Source organism: Erinaceus europaeus, chromosome 3, assembly GCF_950295315.1.
Source record: "Erinaceus europaeus chromosome 3, mEriEur2.1, whole genome shotgun sequence".
In the NCBI taxonomy this organism is placed as follows: Eukaryota; Metazoa; Chordata; class Mammalia; order Eulipotyphla; family Erinaceidae; genus Erinaceus; species Erinaceus europaeus.
In genome coordinates, this window is record NC_080164.1 from 53,571,420 (window position 1) to 53,594,750 (window position 23,331).

Below are 23,331 nucleotides of genomic sequence, written 5' to 3' on the forward strand. Positions count from 1 at the left end.
TTGCCTTTAAGGTTTGTGATGAGAAATCTAATGAAAGTGTGATGCTTCTGTCTTTGTACGTAACTTTCTTCCTTTCCTGGCAGCCTGCAATTTTTTTCTTTGTCCCTACTTTTAGATAGTTTTACGATAATGTTCCTTGGTATATGTCATTTTGGATTCAAAAATTTAGGTGTGCATTCACATTCTTGGACTTCTTTATTCTGAACATTGTTCAGGTATGGAAAACTCTCTATTAAAATTTTTTTGAACATGAGCTCTACTCTTCTTTCTTAGGAATCCCATTAATTCCAATATTCATCTTTCTGATGGAGTCTGCTATCTCATTGAGAAGTGCTTCATTTTTTTTTGAAACTTTTCCTCTCCAAGAGTTTTAAATTCACAGTGTGGTAGTTATGTCTTCTATTGTTGATGTTCTCTCCTGCACCTGGTTAAGTCCACTTCCCAGGCCTCTTATCTCAACCTGAACTGCATTCAAAGTGTCCTTTAGGCCTTACAGCTCTGTTTGGAGGTGTTTTGTTTGTTTGTTTGCTTTTCTGTACTTTGTAATTCTTTGGTAAAACAATTGCCTAGTTCTTGAACCATTAGTCTCTTGAATTGATTTCATAGTGAATTTTCTGAACTCTGTCTCCATTATTTTTTCTAGATCTATTCTGTCTGGCTGTTTGGGTTTTTGTATTGCTCTGTGTGTATTTCTCAGCTTCCTCATTTAATGTAGACTTTGTTGTTGTGCCAGCAGGAGGTGCTGTGGTTCAGGCATTTGATTTCCTTGTTTATATAGCTTGGTGGGGGTTGGGAGATTTATATCTTGAGTCAATAGGTTGGTTCTGTGACTTTGATGTCAGTATAACGTCTCCCTGCTTCTGTTCCAGCCTCTGTGGGGCAATGATAGTGAAGACTCAAGAAATCACAGTTGTAAATTGGTGACTCTTTAGTTTTTTTGTTTTGTTTTGTTTTGTTTTGTTTTTGTTACAACTTGGACTAGGAAGGGATATGTCTCAGCTGCCAGTCTAATTTGGTGCCTGCTGTCTCTGAGCACTGGTTTTTAGTTCTGGGAATCACTCATATACTCCCTTTCTGTCCTCAAGCCACATGTGTTTGTACTCACCTGTGGCTTAGGTGATCTTTTTTTCTTTCTTCTTCTCCTTCTCCTCCTCCTTCTTTTATAAGCCATTGTTTCTTTAACTTGGACTGGAAATGGTGAGCCTCACTGCTAAACTCCCAGTCTGGCACCAGCATCCCTGAGTAGGGCCTTTTAGTCCTAGGAATCACTACCTCGCCTCCTTTCTGTCCACGAGCCACATGTGTTTGCACTCATCTGTGGCTTGGTAAGCTTTTGAAGAGACCCTACTTTATATTTTGTTGAGTTTTCAGGTGATCTTGTTGCTTTTCCTAGTTGATCAGGAAGAGCAAAATGCAGCTGCTGCTACTCCATAGCTAAGCCTCTGGAAGTCCTTTAATTTTTTTATTAGTGATTTAATATTGGTTTACAAAATTATGAGATAATGAGTATAATTTCTCACCATTCCCACCACCAGAGTTCTGTGTCCCCATTGGAAACTGCAGTAGTTCTCCCAAGGCCACAGATATGGGTTAACTATTATTTTCATAAATATCTGTCTATATATTTATATTTATTTTCCCTTTTTTTCTATGGTCCTCCCTTTTCTTTCTAAGTCACCTACACCTGTTACTACTTTTGAATGTCCTACTTTTTCCCTCTTCTCTTTCCAAGTCCTGATGGAATTGGAGTTCAGAACCCTCTAGTCTTCTTTCCCATAACCCCCTCTGGGAGTATGGACCAGAATTCCTTATGGGAAGCAGAATGTGGGAGTTCTGGCTTCTGTGATTTCTTCTCCACTGGACATGGCTGTTAGCAGGTCAATACATACCCACAGCCTGCTTCTATCTTTCCCTGGTGGGGTAGAGTTCTAGTGGAAAGGTGAGGTTCCAGGACATATTGGTGAGGCCATCTGCCCAGGGAGTTCAGGATGGAATCATAGTAGCATCTTCAACTTGGTGTCTGAAAGGGAGTAAGATATAAGGCAGGATAAAATGTTTGATAAACAGGAACCAATAAGTATGAATAGAGCAGAGAGAATAAGGATTTTAGGGTGGAAAGAAGCTAGGAAGTCCATTTTAGGTGTGGTCATTGGGCCAATGACTTTAGTAATTTTTGATTTATTTTGATAGCTAACATGAAAGTCCACTAAAAATATCATCTGGGAATTAGTATTAGAGTTGAGAATAGAACTAGAAAGTTGGTGGCCTGGTATTGACCAAAAAGGCCACCATTGGGTGAGCCAGACTTTTGCCCATTTCCAGTTTTTGTAGTCCCTTCTTTATCTGACCAGCTTGGACTTTGTCCCAGCTGTTAAGGTGTTGAATGTCATTTGTTTTATTCAACTTGGTATTAGATCTGTGGGGTCTGGCATCAATTTGGGGAAGAAATACACCAAGGATTTTAGTGAGGTCTAAGTTAACCTCAAGTTCTATGATTCTTATAAAGATTATCATAGGGACAGTAATTGTCCTTTAGTTGATATATATATATATATTGCCTGTATACTTCTTGGATAATAGTATACAGTGCTTCTTCTAAATATTATCAAAGGATGACAACAATGCTGATGCTGTCAGAAGAGATTAGTACATAGAGCTTACTTTTGTGTAGTTAGATGAGTAGATAGAGTGATTGAGGGAAGTGAAGAAGTAGGGGGTAGAAGAGGAGGTTGTCTGGGCCTACGTAATATTTGATAAGAAAATTTATGATGCCTTCCTTAGAACATTCTACTAGATTGTTGAGTTTATTGGGTTTAAGTCTAATCATAGACTAGTATTAAGTACTTTTACTTTGATGTATATAGTTGCCCCATGTGAGCTCTTTGTATACTTTGATTATGAGTCCTTTTTCCGGTATGTTATTTTGCTTAAGATTCCTTTGACAGTTACTTTTGTAATAAAATCAGTAATAAAACTTCATTTCACGTATTTGTTTCTATCTCTGTTTTAAATCCATTTTAAGGATTGTGTTTGATTCACTTTTGAGCCACTATATTTTACTTGGTATTTAGTCATTTATTGACTGAAAAGAATGAATGAATGGTGTTTAAATTGTTCAATAGTGAGATAACTTTAATGATTCCCTGGTCACTGGCAGTATTCAAACATAGGCAGGATGCCTGGAAAATGCTAAGGGGTGCTATAAAAGGAACCCTTATACAATACAGTAAGGAATATCTCTTTATTGTGAAAATGTAGATTTTCAAGATTTTCAAGTTGTCGCTAGAGTACATTTCTGACATTCTCCAATACTGGTATCAGTATATAGATAGATTATATAGATAGATATAGACAGATATAGATATAGCTATAATACTGATTGACATGATTGTGACATAAGAAGGGTATTTATTTGTACAACTCCCACTACCAGAGTTCCATATCCCATCCCCTTCATTGGAAGTTTCCCTATTCTTTACCCATCTGGGAGTATGGACCAAAGATCTTTGTGCAGTGCAGAAGGTAGGATGTCTGGCTTTTGTCATTGCTTTTCCACTGGTCATACCCTCCAACCAGTATCAGTATATTTTTACCTCAATCAGCCCATCATCTTATTCCACTATAGAGACTTAGGTCCCAAACTTCCCCTTAGCAATTCTCCCTTCTCTAAATCTGCTGTGACAGACAAGAGTCCACTGAGGATTCATCCTGTGTTTTCCTTTGATTTATCTGTGAATGAGATCATCTAGTATTTATCCATCTTGAAATTTTTTTTCTTGTCATTATTCCTCAATTCTAATTTCAGTATGTTTCTCCCACTTAGCAAAAAAAAAAATTATTATTATTATTTGCATATCATTTACATTGTACTGGGTATTATAAGTATTCAGAGAAAATTTAAAATATAAAAGAACATGTGATTAGGATTTTGCAAATACAACACCATTTTTTTTTTCAGATCAGAGCATTATTAAGCTCTGGTTTACATTGATGCCGGGAATTAAACTTGGGGCCTCAGAACTTGAAGAATGAGAGTCTTTACATAACCACTATGCTATCTTTCCCACCCAATTACCTAGTGACATTTTATTAAGAAAATTAACTTTATTTTATTTGGTAGAACAGAGAGAAATTTAGAGGGAAGGGGCATAGAGTGAGAGACAGAGAGAGATACCTGCAGCATTGCTTCACTGCTTGTGAAGCTTTTCCCCTTGCAGGTGGAGACAAAGAGCTTGAACCCAGGCACTTGCACACTGTAATGTGTCTGCTTAACTAGGTGTGCCACTGCTCAGTCCCTCCCAGTGCCAATTTATATAAGGCATTTGAGTATGTGTGGAGTTTATATCACATTTTTATCTTTTGTTTATATCACACTATTTTCTTGGAAATAATCCTCCTCAAATACCAAGGGCTGACTGTAAATTTCTACTAGGTAAAAACAAATACAAAAGAACAAATTTTAGAGATTTTTTTTAATAAAGTAGAAAAAATGAATTTCAAAAGAGAAGCACTAGATATGAGAAATGACCTTAAATTTGTCTTTCTGAGAGGAAAGAATTCAGGAGTTCAGTCCTAAGATCACTTGCTACATTTTTAATAGGGAAATTCTCTCAAAAGGGAACCGTTAGTGTTTGCCACCATAATATATTGCATTCATTGAAATAATCTAGTAGATATTAATTTATAAATTATTTTTAAATTCTTGGTACAAATTTGCTTTCTCATTTTGGCCTCCAGTGACTAGAGATATTAACTTCTTCCCCACCCCTCTCCCAACCTTCTCCTGTTCCCTTAGGGGCATTAACATGAAGTAGATAGTCTATTAAGTTGTGTGCTTCAATTAAAAGAAAGTTTTTCGGTTATTAGGATAGGTCCCTTCAGTTTCCTTTCTGATTTGTGTATGCATATGTGAAACAGTAGGAATAGTAGTATCTATATTACTCTGGTGCTTCATGCTGTACATCTCTCACACATGTCCAAATATGTCTGGACACAGAATCATTTGCTCTAGCTGGGACATGATGCTTAGGTAGGTGGGGGAATTCCCTGTTTTGTTTGAAATCAGAGCTGTCTTTCAGTTTGGCTAGCATGTTCATGATTAGTTTACTGATGATTGTTTTTTTTTTTTCTTTTTTCTTTTATACCATATGCTCTTCCATGATTCATCTGCTTTTATTCTGTTGCCTTAAAGGTGAAACAGTTTCTTCCAATGTTGATATTTCATAATCTCATAGATAACAAGCAAACACATATGCATAGTCCCTTCAGAAGTTTTAAACATTTGGAGATGAATGAATTATGCCATCACTAGTGGAAAACAACAGTATGAAATCATCTTTTGTTGAATAATTGGGTGAACATTGGTAGACAAATCTTACTTTACTATAAATCCCTTCTTGAGGAATTATTTCTGGTATGTGGTATTTATAAATTTAAAATTTAACATTTTTACTTTAACTGCCCTTATTTACGTGTATCTTAATGTAAACTGGCAAGAACTTTATTTGTAGAAGTGGGCTCTAAATTCTAAATAATTGTAGCATTCACTTTTGTATTATAACAGAAGCATGTTTTTTGTTCCCTTCCCTTTGGTTCCTCCCTCCCTCCCCTTTTCTTCCTTCCTCCCTCAATCCATCTTTCTTTCTCTTTCTCTCTTTCTCTCTCTCTCTCTCTGTGTGTGTGTGTGTCTGTTTTTTTTAAATTTTTTATTATCTTTATTGGATAGAGACAGCTAAAATTGAGAGGAAGAGGGGAAATAGAGAGCAAAAGAGACAGACACCTGCAGCACTACTTCATCACTTGTGAAGCTTTACCCTTCCAGGTGGAGACCAGGGGCTTGAACCTGGGTCCTTGCACATTGTAACATGTGCACTCAACCATGTGCACTGCCACCCGGCCCCCTTTCCTTCCCTTTTCTACCTGGGATATTACTTAGGCTCTGCTCTTGCTTATTTCTCTGTTCCTTTGTTGTATTCGGTTTGATAGGGAGAAAGAGAAATGTTGCAGTACCACTCCATCATTCATGTAGCTTCCCTGTAACAGGTGCTCCCATGTGGTGGCCAGGGTTTAGGACTGACTCCTTGCATATAGTAATGTCAGCGCTCTACCAGATGAGCCATCTCCCAGCCTATGGCAGCATTTTTCTTATATTTAGTACATAGCAATAACTATTCAAACCTCTTCACTTCTTATATAAACAGTAATTCCTTCAGAATGTTTTAATGAAAGACTCTACACTTCAAAATGCAGTGTCTATATTGGTACTTTCTAAGTATTTAGAAGATTAGACTGCTAATAAACATGATCTATATTTGTTTTTTTTTTCATATGACAATCAATGCACTTATTGTGATGCATCATTTAACCATCTATATCTTTTTACTCAGAACATCAGTGATTGCTTTTTGATGAGTAAAAACTATCTGTGTAAGTCATACATTTAGAAAGCTTTTAAAAAATTCTAATTCCAGTATGTCTCTCTTTCTTCTCCCTTTCTGTCACCTGGCTTCAGCTCTTCTTTGGTTCAGGTGTGCTGGTGTCCCTAAGCCGTTCTGGGCCTCAGCTGGAAAAAGTGGTGATTGACAGAAGCCTGGTGGGGAAGCTCATCTCAGACACCATCAGTGATGGTAATTACCCCCATGTGCAAATCAATTGCCTGCATTAGCAGTAAGGCAGTAGAAACAGTGTGCCAACAGGTAGACTAATTATTACCACTGGGGACTAGCAAACACAAGTAATTACTTGTAATAGCATAGTCACAACCCCCAGGACAAATGCAGGTTTTGACTAATATTTAGTATCATTTTTTTTACATGTTAGGGTCATATTCTGAGCAACTTTGGTCTTCCTTAAAAATGTTAATCCACTTTCAAAATAAGTTTGTGTGTGTTCTTTAAAATTAATCTCCTATTGTTGACATTTCAAATTTCTTTTTTTAGACAGAGGCAGAGAAAGAGAGAGAGGGAGAGAGAGAGACTACAACACTGGGGCTTTTCATGTGGTGCAGATAGGGCTCGAGCCTGGGTGGCACACATGGCAAAGCCGCACACTACCCAAGTGAGCTATCACTGACCCCAAATAAAATTTTAATTAAAAATGTTAATTTTGTTAACAAACATGTTAACAAAAAAAAGGAAAAGTGTGTCTTGACTTTCACATAATTACTCTGAAATTGTTAGTATTAACTTTAGAGAGTGTTCAGATATTACTAAATATCAAATACCATTGCCATATATATTTTGATAAAACTGGATATCACAGTCAGTATGCAATTGCTACAAAACACATAAAAAAGACTTTAAAATAAAAATAAAAAACAAAAAAACAGGCCCTTTGGAATATAACTAAAATATGCCTACTAGCTATCTACAAAATGGAGGACCCCCCAACTCTTCATCTACACTATTCCAGCCTTTAGGTCTATGATTGGTCAACAATTTGTTTGGCTTTGTATGTTAACTCTCTTTTCAGCCACCAGGTTTCAGATGCTAGCATGATGCCGACCAGACTTCCCTGGACAGATAACCCCACCAATGTGTCCTGGAGCACTGCTTCCCCAGAGCCCTTCCCCACCTAAGGAATGAGAGAGATTGGCTGGGAGTATGGCTAGACCTGTCAACGCCCATGTTCATGAGGGAAGCAATTACAGAAGCCAGACCTTCCACCTTCTGCATCCCACAGTGACCTTGGGTCCATACTCCCAGAGGGTTATAGAATAGGAAAGCTATCAGGGAAGGGTATGGGATACAGAGTTCTGGTGGTGGGAATTGTGTGAAGTTGTGCCCCCTCTTATCCTATGGTTTAGTCAATGTTTCCTTTTTATAAATAAAAAATTTTTTAAAATAAAATAAAAAACAAAAAACAGTCAAAAGAAAAAATTTAAAGCAGTTTTTGAAAAGGCAAGTATCATACATTTATTAAATCCTAAAAAGCCCTATCATATGCCAGGCTACCTCTATTTAAAGAAGTACTTTATGCAGTGTAGTTATTTTCATTCTATAGGTAAGGAAATTGTAGCCTAGAATACTAATCAATATTTTAGTAAGAGGAATACTAAACAGCACATAAAGTTACTTAACTAATAGCTGAACCCCCAGGTTCTAGCTATAGTGCCCATTTTCATTTCATTACACAGTGCTGACTCCTGAATTTTTTGTTTTTTATTTTATTTTTTTATTATCTTTATTTATTTATTGGATAGAGACAGCCAGAAATTGAGAGGAGGAGGGGAGATAGAGAAAGAGACAGAGATACCTGCAGCCCTACTTCACCATTCGTGAAGCTTCCCCCCTGTGGGTGGGGACCAGGGGCTTGAACCTGGGTCCTTGTACACTGTAATATGTGTGCTCAACCAGGTGTGCCACTACCCAGGCCCTGACTCCTGAAGTTTTAAGTTATTTTCTGTTATTCAAGGAAAAAAGTCCTAAGAAACACAATGGGCTATCATTGGAGATAAAAAATATTTCAGTATTTTAAATTTCATAATCAAAGAATAGTGTGGATTATTGGATAGAAAAGAAATGATAATAGGGGGATCGGGCGGTGGTGCAGTGGGTTAAGGGCATGTGGCACAGTGGGTTAAGTGCATGTGGCGCAAAGCACAAAGACTGGCGGTAAGGATCCTGGTTCGAGCCCCAGGTTCCCCACCTGCAGGGAAGTCACTTCACAGGCAGTGAAGCAGGTCTGCAGGTGTCTTATCTTTCTCTCCCCCTCTATGTCTTCCCCTCCTCACTCCATTTCTCTCTGTCCTATCCAACAACGAACAGCATCAACAATGGCAATAATAATAACCACAACAAGGCTACAACAACAAGGGCAACAAAAGGAGGGGAAATGGCCTCCAGGAGCGGTGGATTCATGGTTCAGGCACCGAGCCCAGCAATAACCCTGGAGGAAAAAAAAAGAAGTGATAATATAGAACTTTCCTGCTTTGTACTCTAACCAGCACAATTATGTGATATAATAGTCACATGATAAGTAATATAATGAAATAAATTGAATAATAAACTAAAACATCATCTTAGAAGCACTCTTTATGACTATAGCTAGCTGCATTTATCATCATCATAATAATAATAACAAAATGGAGATAGGATTAAAATGTGCATTTCTTTATTCTTCTAAAGAATATGTTTCTGAGGAAGCATCTCTATGGAAGAGTTTCTGTTTTCACATGTCTAATAATTGACCTCTTCATTGACACTAGATGAAATAACTATGATGATTTTGTCATAGTGGTTCTGTTTCACTATAAGAATTAAAAAGGAGACTTCCAACACTATTCATGTCTCTGAGATAGCTTTTTCACTTGTTTCTTTTATTTATACCTCAAATAATACACTCTCATGAGACCATGATAACAATGTGATTTCTTGGCATTTCTCCAGATTCTCCTGTAATTGTGTAGGTCCGCTGTTGGTTACTGCTTGCATAGCTAGGGGTGTGGAAGTAAAGAAAAATATAAAAGCTATTCAATAATTTCTTTAGGGAACAATATAAAACATTTCTCAAATACCTGTTGTTTTAATGTAGTTTTAAATAACATTAGTGGCCCCTCATGTAACCATGAATATTAATGAACTATTGTATGCTTTAGAAACAAAGCTATAGAAACATTTTGCTAATATTCATTATTAAGTATTGATATGTAATGCATAATTGTTTTATCTCAGTCAGATATATACTCTCAGAAAGAAAATCTATTATGAGAAATTTTATAATAAGAAAATTAGATTAACAATGATCTGTATCCTCCAAAAAATCCAACTGTCAGATGGTTTATATTGTATAAATACAGGATAAACAGCCAAACACAAATCATAGTAAATGTTTTAATCTTTATATTCAGTTTTTAAACTTTATTTTGTGCTTTTCTAGCCCTAGTTACATCACATTTAGTGGTTGCTCCTATATGTCAGTATATATTTAAGACTCAAAAGAAAAGAATCAAATGCATGCATGATTAGACTGGTAATGGTTATTTCCAACATTTTCAGTATCATTATAAAACATCATAATGGGAGTCAGGCAGTAGTTCAGTGGGTTAAGTGCACGTGGCATAAAGCACAAGGATCGGTGTAAGGGTCCCGGTTCAAGCCTCCAGCTCCCCACCTGCAAGGGGGGTTGCTTCACAAGCAGTGAAGCGGGTCTGCAGGTGTCTGTCTTTCTCTCCCCCTCTGTCTTCCCGTCCTCTCTCCATTTCTCTCTGTCCTATCTGACAACATCAATAATAACTACAACAATAAAACAAGGGCAACAAAATGGAAAATAAATTTTAAAAATTTAAAAATAAACCATCATAATGGTGTTTTGATCTGTAGAGCCTTTAGTGAATTCACTTAATATTTATTTTCCTAAAATAGCTTTTTAAATATTTCTGTGCAAGAAAATCTAGCAATCATTATTATTTTTATTCTGACATATTTGATGGCATTCTCAAATCTTTTTTTTTCCTTAGCTCTTCTCACAGACAACTTTATCATGCTGTCATTTTTATCACAAAACAAACTATGTTTTATTCAGTTCACTAAGAAGATGTCTTCTCCTGATGTAAACAAAAGACTGGAAAAACTTTCGTCCTTGGATTACAAGGTAGAGATTTCAATTTATATAGTCATTTTTTTTGTTAGAACACAAAGAATATCATCACAAGTTGATAGTGATGCTCGCAGTTCTTGAACACAACCATACTTTAGAAAGAAGTTATTAGGGGCCAGGTGGTGGCGCACCTGGTCGAGCGCACGCATTACAATGCACAAGGACCTGGGTTCGAGTCCCCGGCCCCCACCTGCAGGGGAAAGCTTCACAAATGGTGAAGCAGGGCTGCAGGTGTCTCTCTGCCTCTCTCCCTCTCTATCACCCCTTTCCCTCTCAACTTCTGTCTGTCTCTATACAACTAAATAAATAAAAAAATATTTTTAAAAAGAAGTTATTAAAGGATTAATCCTGTTCTGCTAGAAATAGTGACCTTTCTACTTTCATTTTAGGATGGTAGGGTGGGGGGGATAAATAAAGGCGTATTTGGAGCAATTTTTATACTACTAATGGAAGTTTAAAACAGATAAGAGAGGCAACATACATGTTTGAAAATGGTTTTCATGCTAGTGATGGTATATATATCATTCATATTTTTTCTTAAGACCTCAGATCACCTCTGTAGGCTAGGCTAGCTATCCTAGCTTCCATTTCATAAGAAAAGAAGGGAAAGGCACTTTCAAAGGTTAATAGAAAAGTACAGCAAACAAGAAATGGGAAGGCTACCATCTCCAATTTCTAACTATAACTGGAAAAAAATGCAAAAAGAAATATCCTTCATGTGTTAGTATCTCTCCCTTCACTAACCCCAGGTAATATGTTTCCTTGTATCAGGGACTTTATATCTGTTAAGGTAGGATTTTTATTTTAAATGATGTGTTTAAGTTTTGCCACATTACATTTTAACTGCTTGGAAGGTATACTCTCTGCTAGGATGAATATCTAATACATTTTCCAGGCTGTTACAGTTCAAGGCCTCTTTTCAGCAATGACTTGTGTTTGCAAGATTGATCCAGCCTCTGTGATGTGGATTTGAGACAGTTCACTGTTCACTGGGAATAGAGTTGATATATAGCTTCCTTAAAAAAGATGCATAGTTAGGCATAGCTAGAGTTTCTATAGGCAGGGAAAAGACTATTAGAAGTCAGTTTTGTGGCTTTAAACTGTGTGTGTGTGTGTGTGTGTGTGTGTCTGTGTGTTGGGGTTGAGGGAGCTCTTATTGTAGTTAGTAGAAATATTTGTTTTTATAAGAAAGATTTTTAACATGGAGTAAAACATGAAAGAATTCATGATGATGGACTTAATTTGGGGGTAAGAGTGTCTAGCATACCTGGTGAGATGAGAAATTGATGAGAAGTCAACAATTGTATTATAAACTGTTAGTCTCCCAATAAAAGAATAAAGAGGAAAAAAAAGAACAATTATGTCCTAATAAAAATATTACATATACAGAAAAATTTATTGTAATAACTATAATTTGGCTTTGATAACTTTTTCAAGCTTCTATAGTATTTTGTATAATACTTATCTCTAACTGAAATCAGACATACTCATTAGTATATTATAGTTAGTCACAAAATAGTGCTAACATTCTTAATGAGATGTTAGCATCCTGATTGACAAAATGAAGATTTACGAAATATTTGATACTACTAGCCTTTACAATGAAGCATTAACTCAAACTTGTTAAAGTACTTATAATGCTATTATGTAAAAAATTTAAGACTGGTTTCTCTATCATGAGTGTGATAGCTTGGTAAACTTTTCTTAACTCAAAGATAGCAACTTTCCATTAATATCAGAATGTTACTGTTACTTAAGAAATGATGTGGAAAATACACTTAATTTATGAGTTCTTGTGCTTGGGCCTTAACTTATTACTTACTAGCTTATTCTTTCTGTCTTTGGATTTTTAGTATTAGACACATCATTTCTCCATGGCTTTTATACACCTCAAAGGAGCATCCTGTTTCCCTTTTGAAAGTTCATGCATTTTCCTTTGTCTCAACATTTAAGATAATACTTGGTAAAAATTATTATTTATTCATTGAAAGAATATTTTAAGAAATTTGTTCATTCTTTTAAAAAATTTTTTTTATTTATTTATTCCCTTTTGTTGCCCTTGTTGTTTTATTGTTGTAGTTATTATTATTGTTGTCGTTGTTGGATAGGACAGAGAGAAATGGAGAGAGGAGGGGAAGACAGAGAGGAGGAGAGATAGACACCTGCAGACTTGCTTCACCACCTGTGAAGCGACTCCCCTGCAGATGGGGAGCCAGGGTTCGAACCGGGATCCTTATGCCGGTCCTTGTGCTTTGCGCCACCTGCGCTTAACCCGCTGGAAATTTGTTCATTCTACTTGCTCTCTTGACTATATCATTGGATCAAAACTCATAGGAAACATAAAATTCAGATAATATAACTAATTCTCATTATATGAGGACTAAAAGTCTCTAATTTTCTTCCTTATTTTAAAATTTTCTTCCTTTTTTTAAATTTTTGATTTCATATTGATTTACACAATTGTTAAGATAACGGGTATAATTCCGTACAGTTCCCACCACTAGAGTTCTATGTCTCATCCCCTCCATTGGAAATTTTAGAAGTTTGCCAAGGTCACCAATATCAGCTGATTCTATAATCATTGTAATTTTCTTTACCTAGAAGACATCAAAATAATATGTATACTTTTAGATACTCAGCAATTCCACAGTACTATTTTTCAAATAAGAAGATAGTTAAGATAATGATATTTTAATTCTAATATAAGAATTTCACTTCTAAGCATAAAGTGTATTAGTGCTGTCTGTTGTTATCTAACTGTATTTTTAAAGCCAAGGGAATAATACAGAGTATTTTGCTTTTCTATGTGGCTGTATCACTTAATTTTTTTGATGAAAATAATTTTGCAAAGAAAATTACAGCTTAAGTATCCTCAAACTATTGACCTTTAACAAATTTTTCTATCTACATTTAAAAAAATCCAGTTCGATCTATTTGCCAGTGAAGGGACAGTGCAAGGAGTTAAATGTTTACCATGAGCTAACAACACTGGTAATTACTTTGATTTCAGTTCCTTTTGATGTGCATTCAGAGGATGAAGAGGTCAATAATATTATGGCCATGCAAATAGAAAAGGGTTCCTTTTGACCATATTAAAAAAATAGCAGAGGATTATTAAAGCATTAACCTTGATTTTAATGGCCTTGGTTGAGTGGTGAGATCACAATTTGGATGAGCCTGATTATTTACTAAATACAATACATAAATGCAACGGGTTCTTAACACCCATTGCACTCTGGCATTATCGCATTACTGCCATCCTTTGTTGCCTTGCAGACAGGAATATGAAAGCAATCTGTCATGTAGTGAGACTGGCTCCAGAAGCATTTCTCTGATAAGAAGACCCCCTGCCCTTTGCTAGTGTCTGGTCCAGTAGGCTTAGCCATGCGCTTAATCCCCAGAAAGTGGTTCGATTATTGCTGACCAGCAATGGCAAGATAGTTTTTTTTTCTTCCAAGCTATCAACCTTCCATTAATTCCTTAAGCAGAAATACGGTGCAATCTATATTTCCTTGGCATGTGTCACCCAGATGGTGCTGTGCTTATGTTTTCAAATAACCATGTTCCAAAATAACATAGTTTGAATAATAAATTCTACAAATCCTTTCTAAGGAAGAGAGGCACAATTCTCAAAAGCTGCATAAACTTTTACGCATGATGCTCTGGCTTATCCCTTTATGCAAGAAATGTATGTATATGTATGTATCATATATTATTTAAAGTGATGTTTGCCTCTAGTGTTTTTATTGTCAGTCATTGTTAATAATGTGTTATGTCTTAAACAGTGGTCAGACACCTTTGGTCAGCAGTACTCAGACACCTTTGGTCAGCAGTACTCAACTTGTCATTTAATATAGCTGGTCTTTAATCTCACGTGTAGTCCGATACTGTCAAGCAGCCATGACTGTACATTTTGGTATTGATTGGGATTGCTACAGCCAATTCCTCCCTAACTTACATTATTCCTTTCCTCTGCTAAAAATGGGACAATTTTGAACATATGTCTTTTTCATATGTGTCAAAAGAATTTGGTAAATTCTGACACCTCCTTAAGCACATGTTTAACATGCATATTTACTTGCATTTATCTACATTTACAGATGCTTCCATTTTTTAATACTTTAAGGATTTTGCATTTAAAAAATAATTTTCATATGATTCTTTTTTCAACCATTAGATTTCTTACTGTGAAATTCCTGGCCCAGTAAACAGAACCACAGCACGTCGTCTAGCTATCAATTGTGTTCAGGATATGGTGGTTTGCTGGTGGCCTTTGGTCAATGATGATGCCTGGCCTTGGGCCCCCATTTCATCTGAGAAGGACAGAGCCAATTTGCTGCTTCTGGGTTGTGCTCAAGGAAGACTGGAGGTAAATCTAGAACAAATATGTACATTTTAATGAAGAGCAAATAAAATGTGGTTATTAGCTTTTCTATTCTGAAATCAATGTGAAAATATAAAAACTATTTTCTAAATATTTAAAAAAAGAAGAGAATATATAAATAAAATGAGATCACTGTAAGTATCAGATGGCAGGGGATACACAGAGAGTCTCACACCTATTCTAAGTCACACAGTGACTAAAAGTACATGCTTCTGGGTTCAGATTCCCACTCTGCAACCACCAAGCTCTGCTCTTGTATAGATTACTAATCTCTATGTGATATGGGTTTATTAATTGAAAAGTAGAGACAAAATGAGGAACAACTCTGAGTCTCCTGTTGTCACAGACAAAGATCATTTGAGTTTGGCTCAAACTCAAAGGGCTAACAATTACATTTATGAAGCTCACTGAGTCAAATGTGTTTAAATCCATAAATTAAGCTGTTTTAAAAGCAAAGCCTTAGAGAAATATTAGTATTTTTGGTAGTAGTGTGTGGTAACATCTATTGGAGAAGGTGTGAAGCTGCTCCTACAACATAATCAACATTGTAAATCAGAGTTACCTCAATTTTTAAAAGATCAGAATAGTACTGCTGGATTATAAGATATTTTTATTTGTTTAAGGGAGATGCATATTATTTTCCACAGGGGTTACACTATTTTGGATTCTTACAACAGTATATCAAGAGTTTTGTTTTTTTTCCTCCACATCTTTGCCAGCACTTGTAATTTCCAATCTTTTTGTGTAGGCTATTCTCACCATTGTGAATTCCCTAATGATAAGTGATGTGAATTTTTTTTTTTAATGTCTGTAGGCCATCTGTATGTCTTTTTTTAGAGAACTATCTGTTCAGATATTTTACCCACTTTTTTTTAATATAGCAAATCATTTTACTGGGGGGAAGTAATCTCTGCTCTTGAAGGTGCTCATGTTACATCTGTACCAAGTGATCTGATCTGTGAGTTCTGGCTTCTCTAGTCTATTCCACTGATCTGTTCTTTCATGAAATAACTTTTCAATAATTATGCAGTTTTAACCAACAGTTCTGCAGATTGAAGGATCTTATTCATTCACACATGTTAGAGAAAATGTATGAATTAGGAAACATTTATACTTCCTAGTAGATAGATTGACTTTAAGCTTGTAAAGAGATGTATATACAAGTATATACATGCTAAAGAAAGCTTTGTTGTTGTGGTCTCTTTTACTCTCTCTATCTCATTGTCTGTATCAAAAAATTACACACACATTTACACACAATCTTGTACTACTTCTTGTGCTACTTTGATTAAAACAAAAACTGAAGGCACTTTAGGAATGTTCTGTCAAAGGGACTGGATGGTGGCACACCTAGTTGAGTGCATATGTTACAGTGCGCCAGGACCAGGGTTGGAGTCCCCAATTCCCACCTGCAGGGCAAAAGCTTTGCGAATGGTGAAGCAGTGACGCAGGTGTCTGTCTTTCTTCCTCTCTGTCACCCCCCTTCCCTCTTGATTTTTGGCTGTCTCTACCCAATAAATGAACAAATATCAATAATTTTTTTTAATTTTAGAAAAGGAATGTTCTGTAAACTTTTATCCTTTAAATTGGGACATTTCAAGACCCTTAGACCTCCTCTTTATCTTTTCCACTCATTCTTAGCTTTTTTTTTTTTTTTTTTTTTAATATTCTGTTTCTTTCATTGCCATACAGTTTAGGAAAAACAAAAAGTAAAACATTATGTATAGTCACCCCATCTCTTTTCTGGTATCATTATCTCCCTTTATTGTTGTTAAAATTTCGGAGGCTCTTGCCGGCCGGCTTAGCTTCACGGGCGGGTAACAGAGACGCGGAGACATTGGCTGGGCAGGGAAGCTGTATTTCTTTATTCAGGAACAACGATTCATAAACTAAGACAAACTAAACAAACAGAACTCTGCTGTCTCTTTGCGGCGGCGCAAGCACTCTTTCTTTTACTCTGGAACTCAGGAACCCATGAACTCTGTCTCTCTGGCACTCTCTCTTACTCTGTAACCCTGAAACTCTCGAACTCTGGAACTCAGGAACCCTCCAACTCTGGCACTCTCGAACTCAGGAACCCTCTCCCTTACTCTCGAACTCAGGAACTCAGTGGAAGAGTTTCAGAGGGTTCCCCAGTACGAGAGTTCCTGAGTCCAAGAGTTTCTGAGTTCGAGAGTAAGGGAGAGGGTTCCTGAGTTCGAGAGTGCGAGAGTTCCGGAGTTCCTGAGTTCGAGAGTTTCAGGGTTTCAGAGTAAGAGAGAGTGCCAGAGAGAGAGAGTTCCTGGGTTCCTGAGTTCGGAGAGTTCTAGAGTTGGAGAGTTCCTGAGTTCAAGAGTAAGAGAGAGTGTTTGTGCCGCCGCAAAGAGACAGCAGAGTTCTGTTTGGTGATTAGTTTGTCTTAGTTTATGAATCGTTGTTCCTGAATAAAGAAATACAGCTTCCCTGCCCAGCCGTTGTCTCCGCGTCTCTGTTACCCGCCCATGAAGCAAGCCGGGCCGGCAAGAGCCTCCGAAATTTTAACAACACTTTATAGGCCACTCTACAATGATAGTCTTTAGTTTAGCGATTTTCTGTGTTTCTATGTTTTCATCTTTATGCTTTTCAAAATAATCTCTTGTTTAGACTTTTAGCAGACCACAATATAAAGTCTTGATTATTTTAAAATTTTATTGGGTAATTAGTGATTTATAGTATTTGTTATTTTTTAATGTTTTATTTATTTTGGATAGAGACTAATTGAGAGGAAAGGGAGTGGAGGGAAGAGGAGGGGAGGCATGTAGCCCTGTTTCATTGCTTATGAAGCTTGCTACTTACCCCCAGAAGGTGGGTAAGTAACTTGATTTAACTTGATTCCTTGTGTGTGGTAAAATATACACTGTGCACTCTAGCAGATGAGCTACTGCCTGCCCTCCTTTTTTTTTTTTAAACCAGATCTCGGGTGAGATATTGGAGCCTCAAACATGAGAATCTTTTTGTATAACCATTATGCTACCTACTCCACTCAAAAGTATTTTTTTAAAAAAATTAATTTCTTATTGGGGGATTAATGGTTTACAGTTGACAGTAAAATATAATCGTTGATACATGCATAGCATTCCCCAGTTTTCCACTTAACAATTCAGCTCCTACTAGGTCCTCCCCTGCCATCATATTCCAGGACCTGAAACCTCACCCCACCCCAGAGTCTTTTACTTTGGTGCAATGCACCAACTCCAGTCCAAGTTCTCTTCAGAATTTTCCCTTCTGATCTTGTTTTTCAACTTCTGTCTATGAGTGAGATCATCCTGTAGTCATCCTTTTGTTTCTGACTTATCTCATTTAACATGATTTCTTTGAGCTTCATCCAGGATGGGGTGAAGAAGGTGAATTCACCATTTTTAATAGCTGAGTAGTATTCCATTGTGTATATATACCATAGCTTACTCAGACACTCATCTGTTGTTGGACACCTGGATTGCTTCTAGGTTTTGGCAATTACAAAGTGTGCTGCTATGAACATAAGTATAGACAAATCTTTTTGCATGAGTATGTTTGGTTCCTTAGGATGTATCCCTAGGAGAGGAATTGCAGGATCATAGGTTAGATCCACTTCTATCAAGCCTTCTGAGAGTTCACCAGACTGCTTTCCACCAAGGTTGGACTAATTTACCTTCCCACCAGCAGTACAGGAAGGTTCCTTTGTTCCCACAGCCTCTCCAGCATTTGTTGCTGTTACCTTTTCTTTCTCTCTTTCTTTCTTCCTTTGTTTTAATTTTTTATTTGATTTATTTATAAAATAGAAAATATGAACAAAACCATACAATAAGGGATAAAATTCCACCAGAGTCCAATATCCCATCCCCTCCACTGGAAGCTTTCCTATTTTTTTAAACATTTCTTTTTTTTTTAATTCCCTTTTGTTGCCCTTGTTGTATTTTTTTATTGTTGTAGTTACTATTATTGTTACTGATGTCATCGTTGTTGGATAGTACAGAGAGAAATGGAGAGAGGAGGGAAAGACAGAGGAGGAGAGAGATAGACACCTGCAGACCTTCTTCATTGCTTGTGAAGTGACTCCCGGAGCTGGGGGGCTCAAACCATATTTAAGGGATACTTAAGCTGGTCCCTGGATTCACGCCATGTGCGCTTAACCCACGGCGCTACCACCCGACTCCCTTTTTTTTGTTTTTTAAACATTTCTTTTTCCTTTATTTATTCCTTTTTGTTGCCCTTGTTGTTATTGTTGTTTTATTGTTGTAATTATTATTGTTGTTATTTATGAGCTTTCCTATTCTTTATCTCTCTGGGAATATGGATCCAGGATCATTGTGGGGGTACAGAAGGTGGAAAGTCTGGTTTCTGTCATTGCTTTTCTGCTTAACATGGGCATTGGCAGGTCAGTCCATACTCCCAGCCTGTTTCTGTCTTTCTCTAGTGGGGCAGAGCTCTGGAGAGATGGGTTCTAGGGTACGTTGGTGAGGTTGTCTGCTTGGAGGAGTCAGGTTGATATCATGGTAGCTTGTGCAACTTGGTGTCTGAAAAAGGCATTAAGATATAAAGTAGAACAAATTGTTTAATAATCAGGAACCTAGAAGCAAGAATATAACAGGTGAAATTAGGTCTATTTTAGGTATATTCTAAGGGGCCTATGACTTTACTAATTTTTGCCTGAGCCTAACAGCTAACATGTGGGTGGGCCAAAGGCCACTATCATTTCTGATGTATGATATTCTCATAGTAGTGAAGTGGTATCTCATTGTTGTCTTTATTTGCGTTCCTCTAACTATCAGTGTCTTGGAGCATTTTTTCATGTTTGTTGGCCTTTTGGATATCTTCTATAGAGAATATTCTGTTCATATCCATACCCTATTTTTGGATGGGGTCATTTGTTTTCTTGTTGCCAAGTTTGGTGAACTCCTTATATATTTTGGTTATTAGCCACTTGTCTGATGTATGCCATGTAAAGATCTTTTCCCACTCTGTGGGAAGTCTCTTTGTTTGAGTGGTGGTTTCTTTTGCTGTGAAGAAGCTTTTTAATCTGATGTAGTCCATTGACTTTTTTTTTTAATTTAGTCTTCTTTGTAATTGGATTTGTATCATTGAAGATGCCTTTAAAATTTGGACGGAAAAAGAGTTCTGCCAATATTTTCCTCTACGTATTTGATAATTTCTCTAACATCCAAGTCCTGGATCCATTTTACTTTTGTGTTTGGTGAAATATAGTGGTTCAGTTGCATTTTTCTGCATGTTCTAACCCAATTTTTCCAACACCATTTGTTGAAGAGACTCTGCTTTCCCCATTTAATAGTCTGGCACCTTTGTCAAAGATTAGATGTCCATAGATATGAGGGCTTATTCTGAGCTCTCGATTCTATCCCACTGGTCAGTGTGTCTATTCATGTTCCAGTACCAAGCAGTTTTTATTACAATGGCCCTATAATACAATTTCAGACCTGGGAGTGTGATGCCTCCCGTTTTATACTTTCTTCTCAAGATTGTTTTGACAATTCAAAGGTCTTTTCTGGTTCCTGATAAACATTTGTAACTTTTGTTCTATTCTTAAAAAAAAAAAAATGGTTGGGATATTGATGGGGCTAGCATTAAATTTGTATATAGCTCTGGGCAGTATATTCATTTTGATGCTGTTACAAAGTTTTTTTTTTAACCCCAATTACTCACACTTATTTCATTATTTGCCTATTTACTATGCAAATTAGATAGAACTTATTACCTTGTTCTTTATCACAGCCCCTTGCTATATACCTTAAGATTTTTATAGTGGTCTCAGGCATTACCATGCCTAGGAGAGTAAATGAAGATAGGATTAAAACTGTGAACTCAGTGAGAGAAGAGAATTCTTGATGAAGTTTGTAGAGGATGACAGTGAGCATGCTTCATGGGAGATGGGAGATTGGACTTCAAATTAATCTTGCTGGGTGACATGAGTATCATCGAGCATGGTCTTCTCTCTTTCTCTTCTCTTCTCCATGATTTTTCTTCAGGGCATTGTCACTTAGCATTTCATCCTTCACTACACACTATATTTTTTGTTCTTTTATCTTAGCGTTATAACTTGGCTGATCACCCTCTTACTAGTACTACAGTATAAGTTCATTTTGGGAGGAAAACTGACTACATAAATATGAGAGCTTTCTGCTTAGTATGTTTAAACTTGGATCTTTTAAAGTTTGTATTTTTTCTTGATATCTTTGAATAATAAAAATATTTGATAGTTTCAACTTATTTACAAATGATCTGCTAACAAAAAGGCATAGCTAGTAAATGTATCAACCTGTTTTCCAACCTTGTAGTTCTTTAGTCAAAGGGCATACTTTAATAACACTAAAAAACTGTTGACAATACAGCTGTAGTACTTCATCTCCCTCATTTCAGTCATCATATTAATATTTTTTCTGAAAAAAATAATAATGCATAGATTTTATTCTGTTGAGTCTTTTTGCCATATTTTGAGTCCATTTTTTACTATCTGTTTCTACTTATATGTAAAAATGTCTTATTGTTAAAATTACAATATCAGTCTATTTTTCATTTTAACTAAATGAAAGATGTTGGGTAACATCCAAGTAATTTTATATTCTAGATTGACCTAAACTTTCACCCTAAGTATGGTATGTCATTTGCAGATTTATTATCACTTGGCAGATTTACTATCACTCACATGCTTATTACTCTCCTCATACATGATACCTTGATTATGGCAATATCTTTATATACAGGTTTCTTGTTTTCATAGGCTGAAATGTTTTGCTTATCTTGTTAAGCTGCCTTCCAAACTTAATCATGCAAAGTAGTTTCTTATTCACAACTGGACAAATAGAGCACTGACCAAGACTCATTCTTTCTCACCCCAAAGTTAATAGGCTTCACATCATTTGTGTTATTTGTCTCTTCAGTTCATCCATTCTTTTCACCCTCTTTCTCCCTGTGTGGAATTCTTCCAGTAATTCATGGTTCCTAAATGCTATGTGGTTCTTCTCTTTCCCTCACTGAGGTCACACACAGGAAGAGCCGATACATTCATGGAAACTAATTACCTTTGCTTGCAAGGCAGCATTTCTTTCTTTGCTTTTTTTTTCCTTTAAATAAATATTTACTTTAATGGGGGGGGAGAGAGACTTTCCAGAGTTCTGTTCAACTTTACTTTATGGCAGTGCTATGGTTTGAACTTGAGACCTCAGAGCTTCAGCTGCATAAGCATTATGGTACCTCCCAACCCTACAAGGAAGCATTTATTGCAGAAACCTGAGTTTTTAATAATAGTTCTGGATTTAAACTCTAGCTCTAGTTTTTAACCAAAGACAAATCATACTTTTTCATTGACCCTCATTTCCTACCTATAGAATGTAGATTCTAATACTTAATGTTGGATTATTGGGAAGAAAAGACTGTAAATAAGACATATAAAACAACTGTGGTTAGCATAAAATCCTTTTCTTTCTTTTTCTTTTTCAAGAATCCCATCTTACTTTCCTGAAGGTGGTGCACAATCAAATACTTCATAATGTTTAAACTTTAAAGTATCTTAACCAGGCAAAATACTTCCCTGCCTTAAATTTCAGCAATTTTCTTGGGAATATAGCAGGTATTTATGGCTACCTTTTTAGAGTTATCTGGCAATGGCAGTGAATGAAAAGATATATGTGTGTTCTACAGTCTTACTTCCCTTTATCATCTCTGTCTTGGTTAAAATTAGGAAGCCACATAGGGGAGAATCTCACAAACTTGGAAGTGAGGAAGTCTGGCATCCTTCTCCCTTACCCCTTGAACCTAACTTATTCTATAACAAATTATTTCCCCCACATCACTTCCTTTTAGGCTGTCTTCGTATATGTACAAGCCCTATTCAAAGACAGCTGACCTCTCAGTTTTCTGCCTTGAGGCTTCTTTATCAAAATGTCAGTCTTTCTGGAAAGTATGATATTTCAACCAGCATTATAGTGTTGTTGTTTTGTTAATTTAGAGTTTCAAAAGTTCATTGCATATCTACTACCACTGTAGCTTTTGCTAGCTGCTACGTAGACTATAAAAAGTAGTGTAACTTTTAATTAAAACACAATTTTATTATTTTTAAGATTACAGTAAAAGTAGATGTATAACTACAATTAGAACTTAATGAAACTCCAAATACCACAAGAAAATCACTGGCTAAATGAGTATTTGAAAAGGGGATATGAACAGTGGGATCAAAGGAAGATGTTGCTCAGCTAGAAGGAATCCAGGCTCTGTGACAGAATTTAGTCGTCTTTAAGAGCAATTATGGTGGGTAATCAAAACCCACTGCTTAGGTGGATTTTCAAGCACAGAGTTTGAGTGAAGTTAGACAGCTTGAAAAAATACAGGGCAGGCATTGG

At 36.4% G+C, this 23,331-nt stretch overlaps 1 protein-coding gene across 1 annotated transcript in view; it reads left to right on the top strand.

The window, feature by feature from the left end:
* The window catches only part of WDPCP (WD repeat containing planar cell polarity effector), a gene marked incomplete at its 5' end in the record, with an annotated part of 131,281 nt that overhangs the window by 32,613 nt on the left and 75,337 nt on the right, over positions 1-23,331 (top strand). Inside the window, 3 exons of the mRNA XM_060188428.1 lie at positions 6,512-6,626; positions 10,457-10,590; positions 14,774-14,965. Of these exons, the coding sequence (XP_060044411.1) occupies positions 6,512-6,626; positions 10,457-10,590; positions 14,774-14,965 (441 nt within the window). The remainder of the gene's footprint in view (positions 1-6,511; positions 6,627-10,456; positions 10,591-14,773; positions 14,966-23,331) is intronic.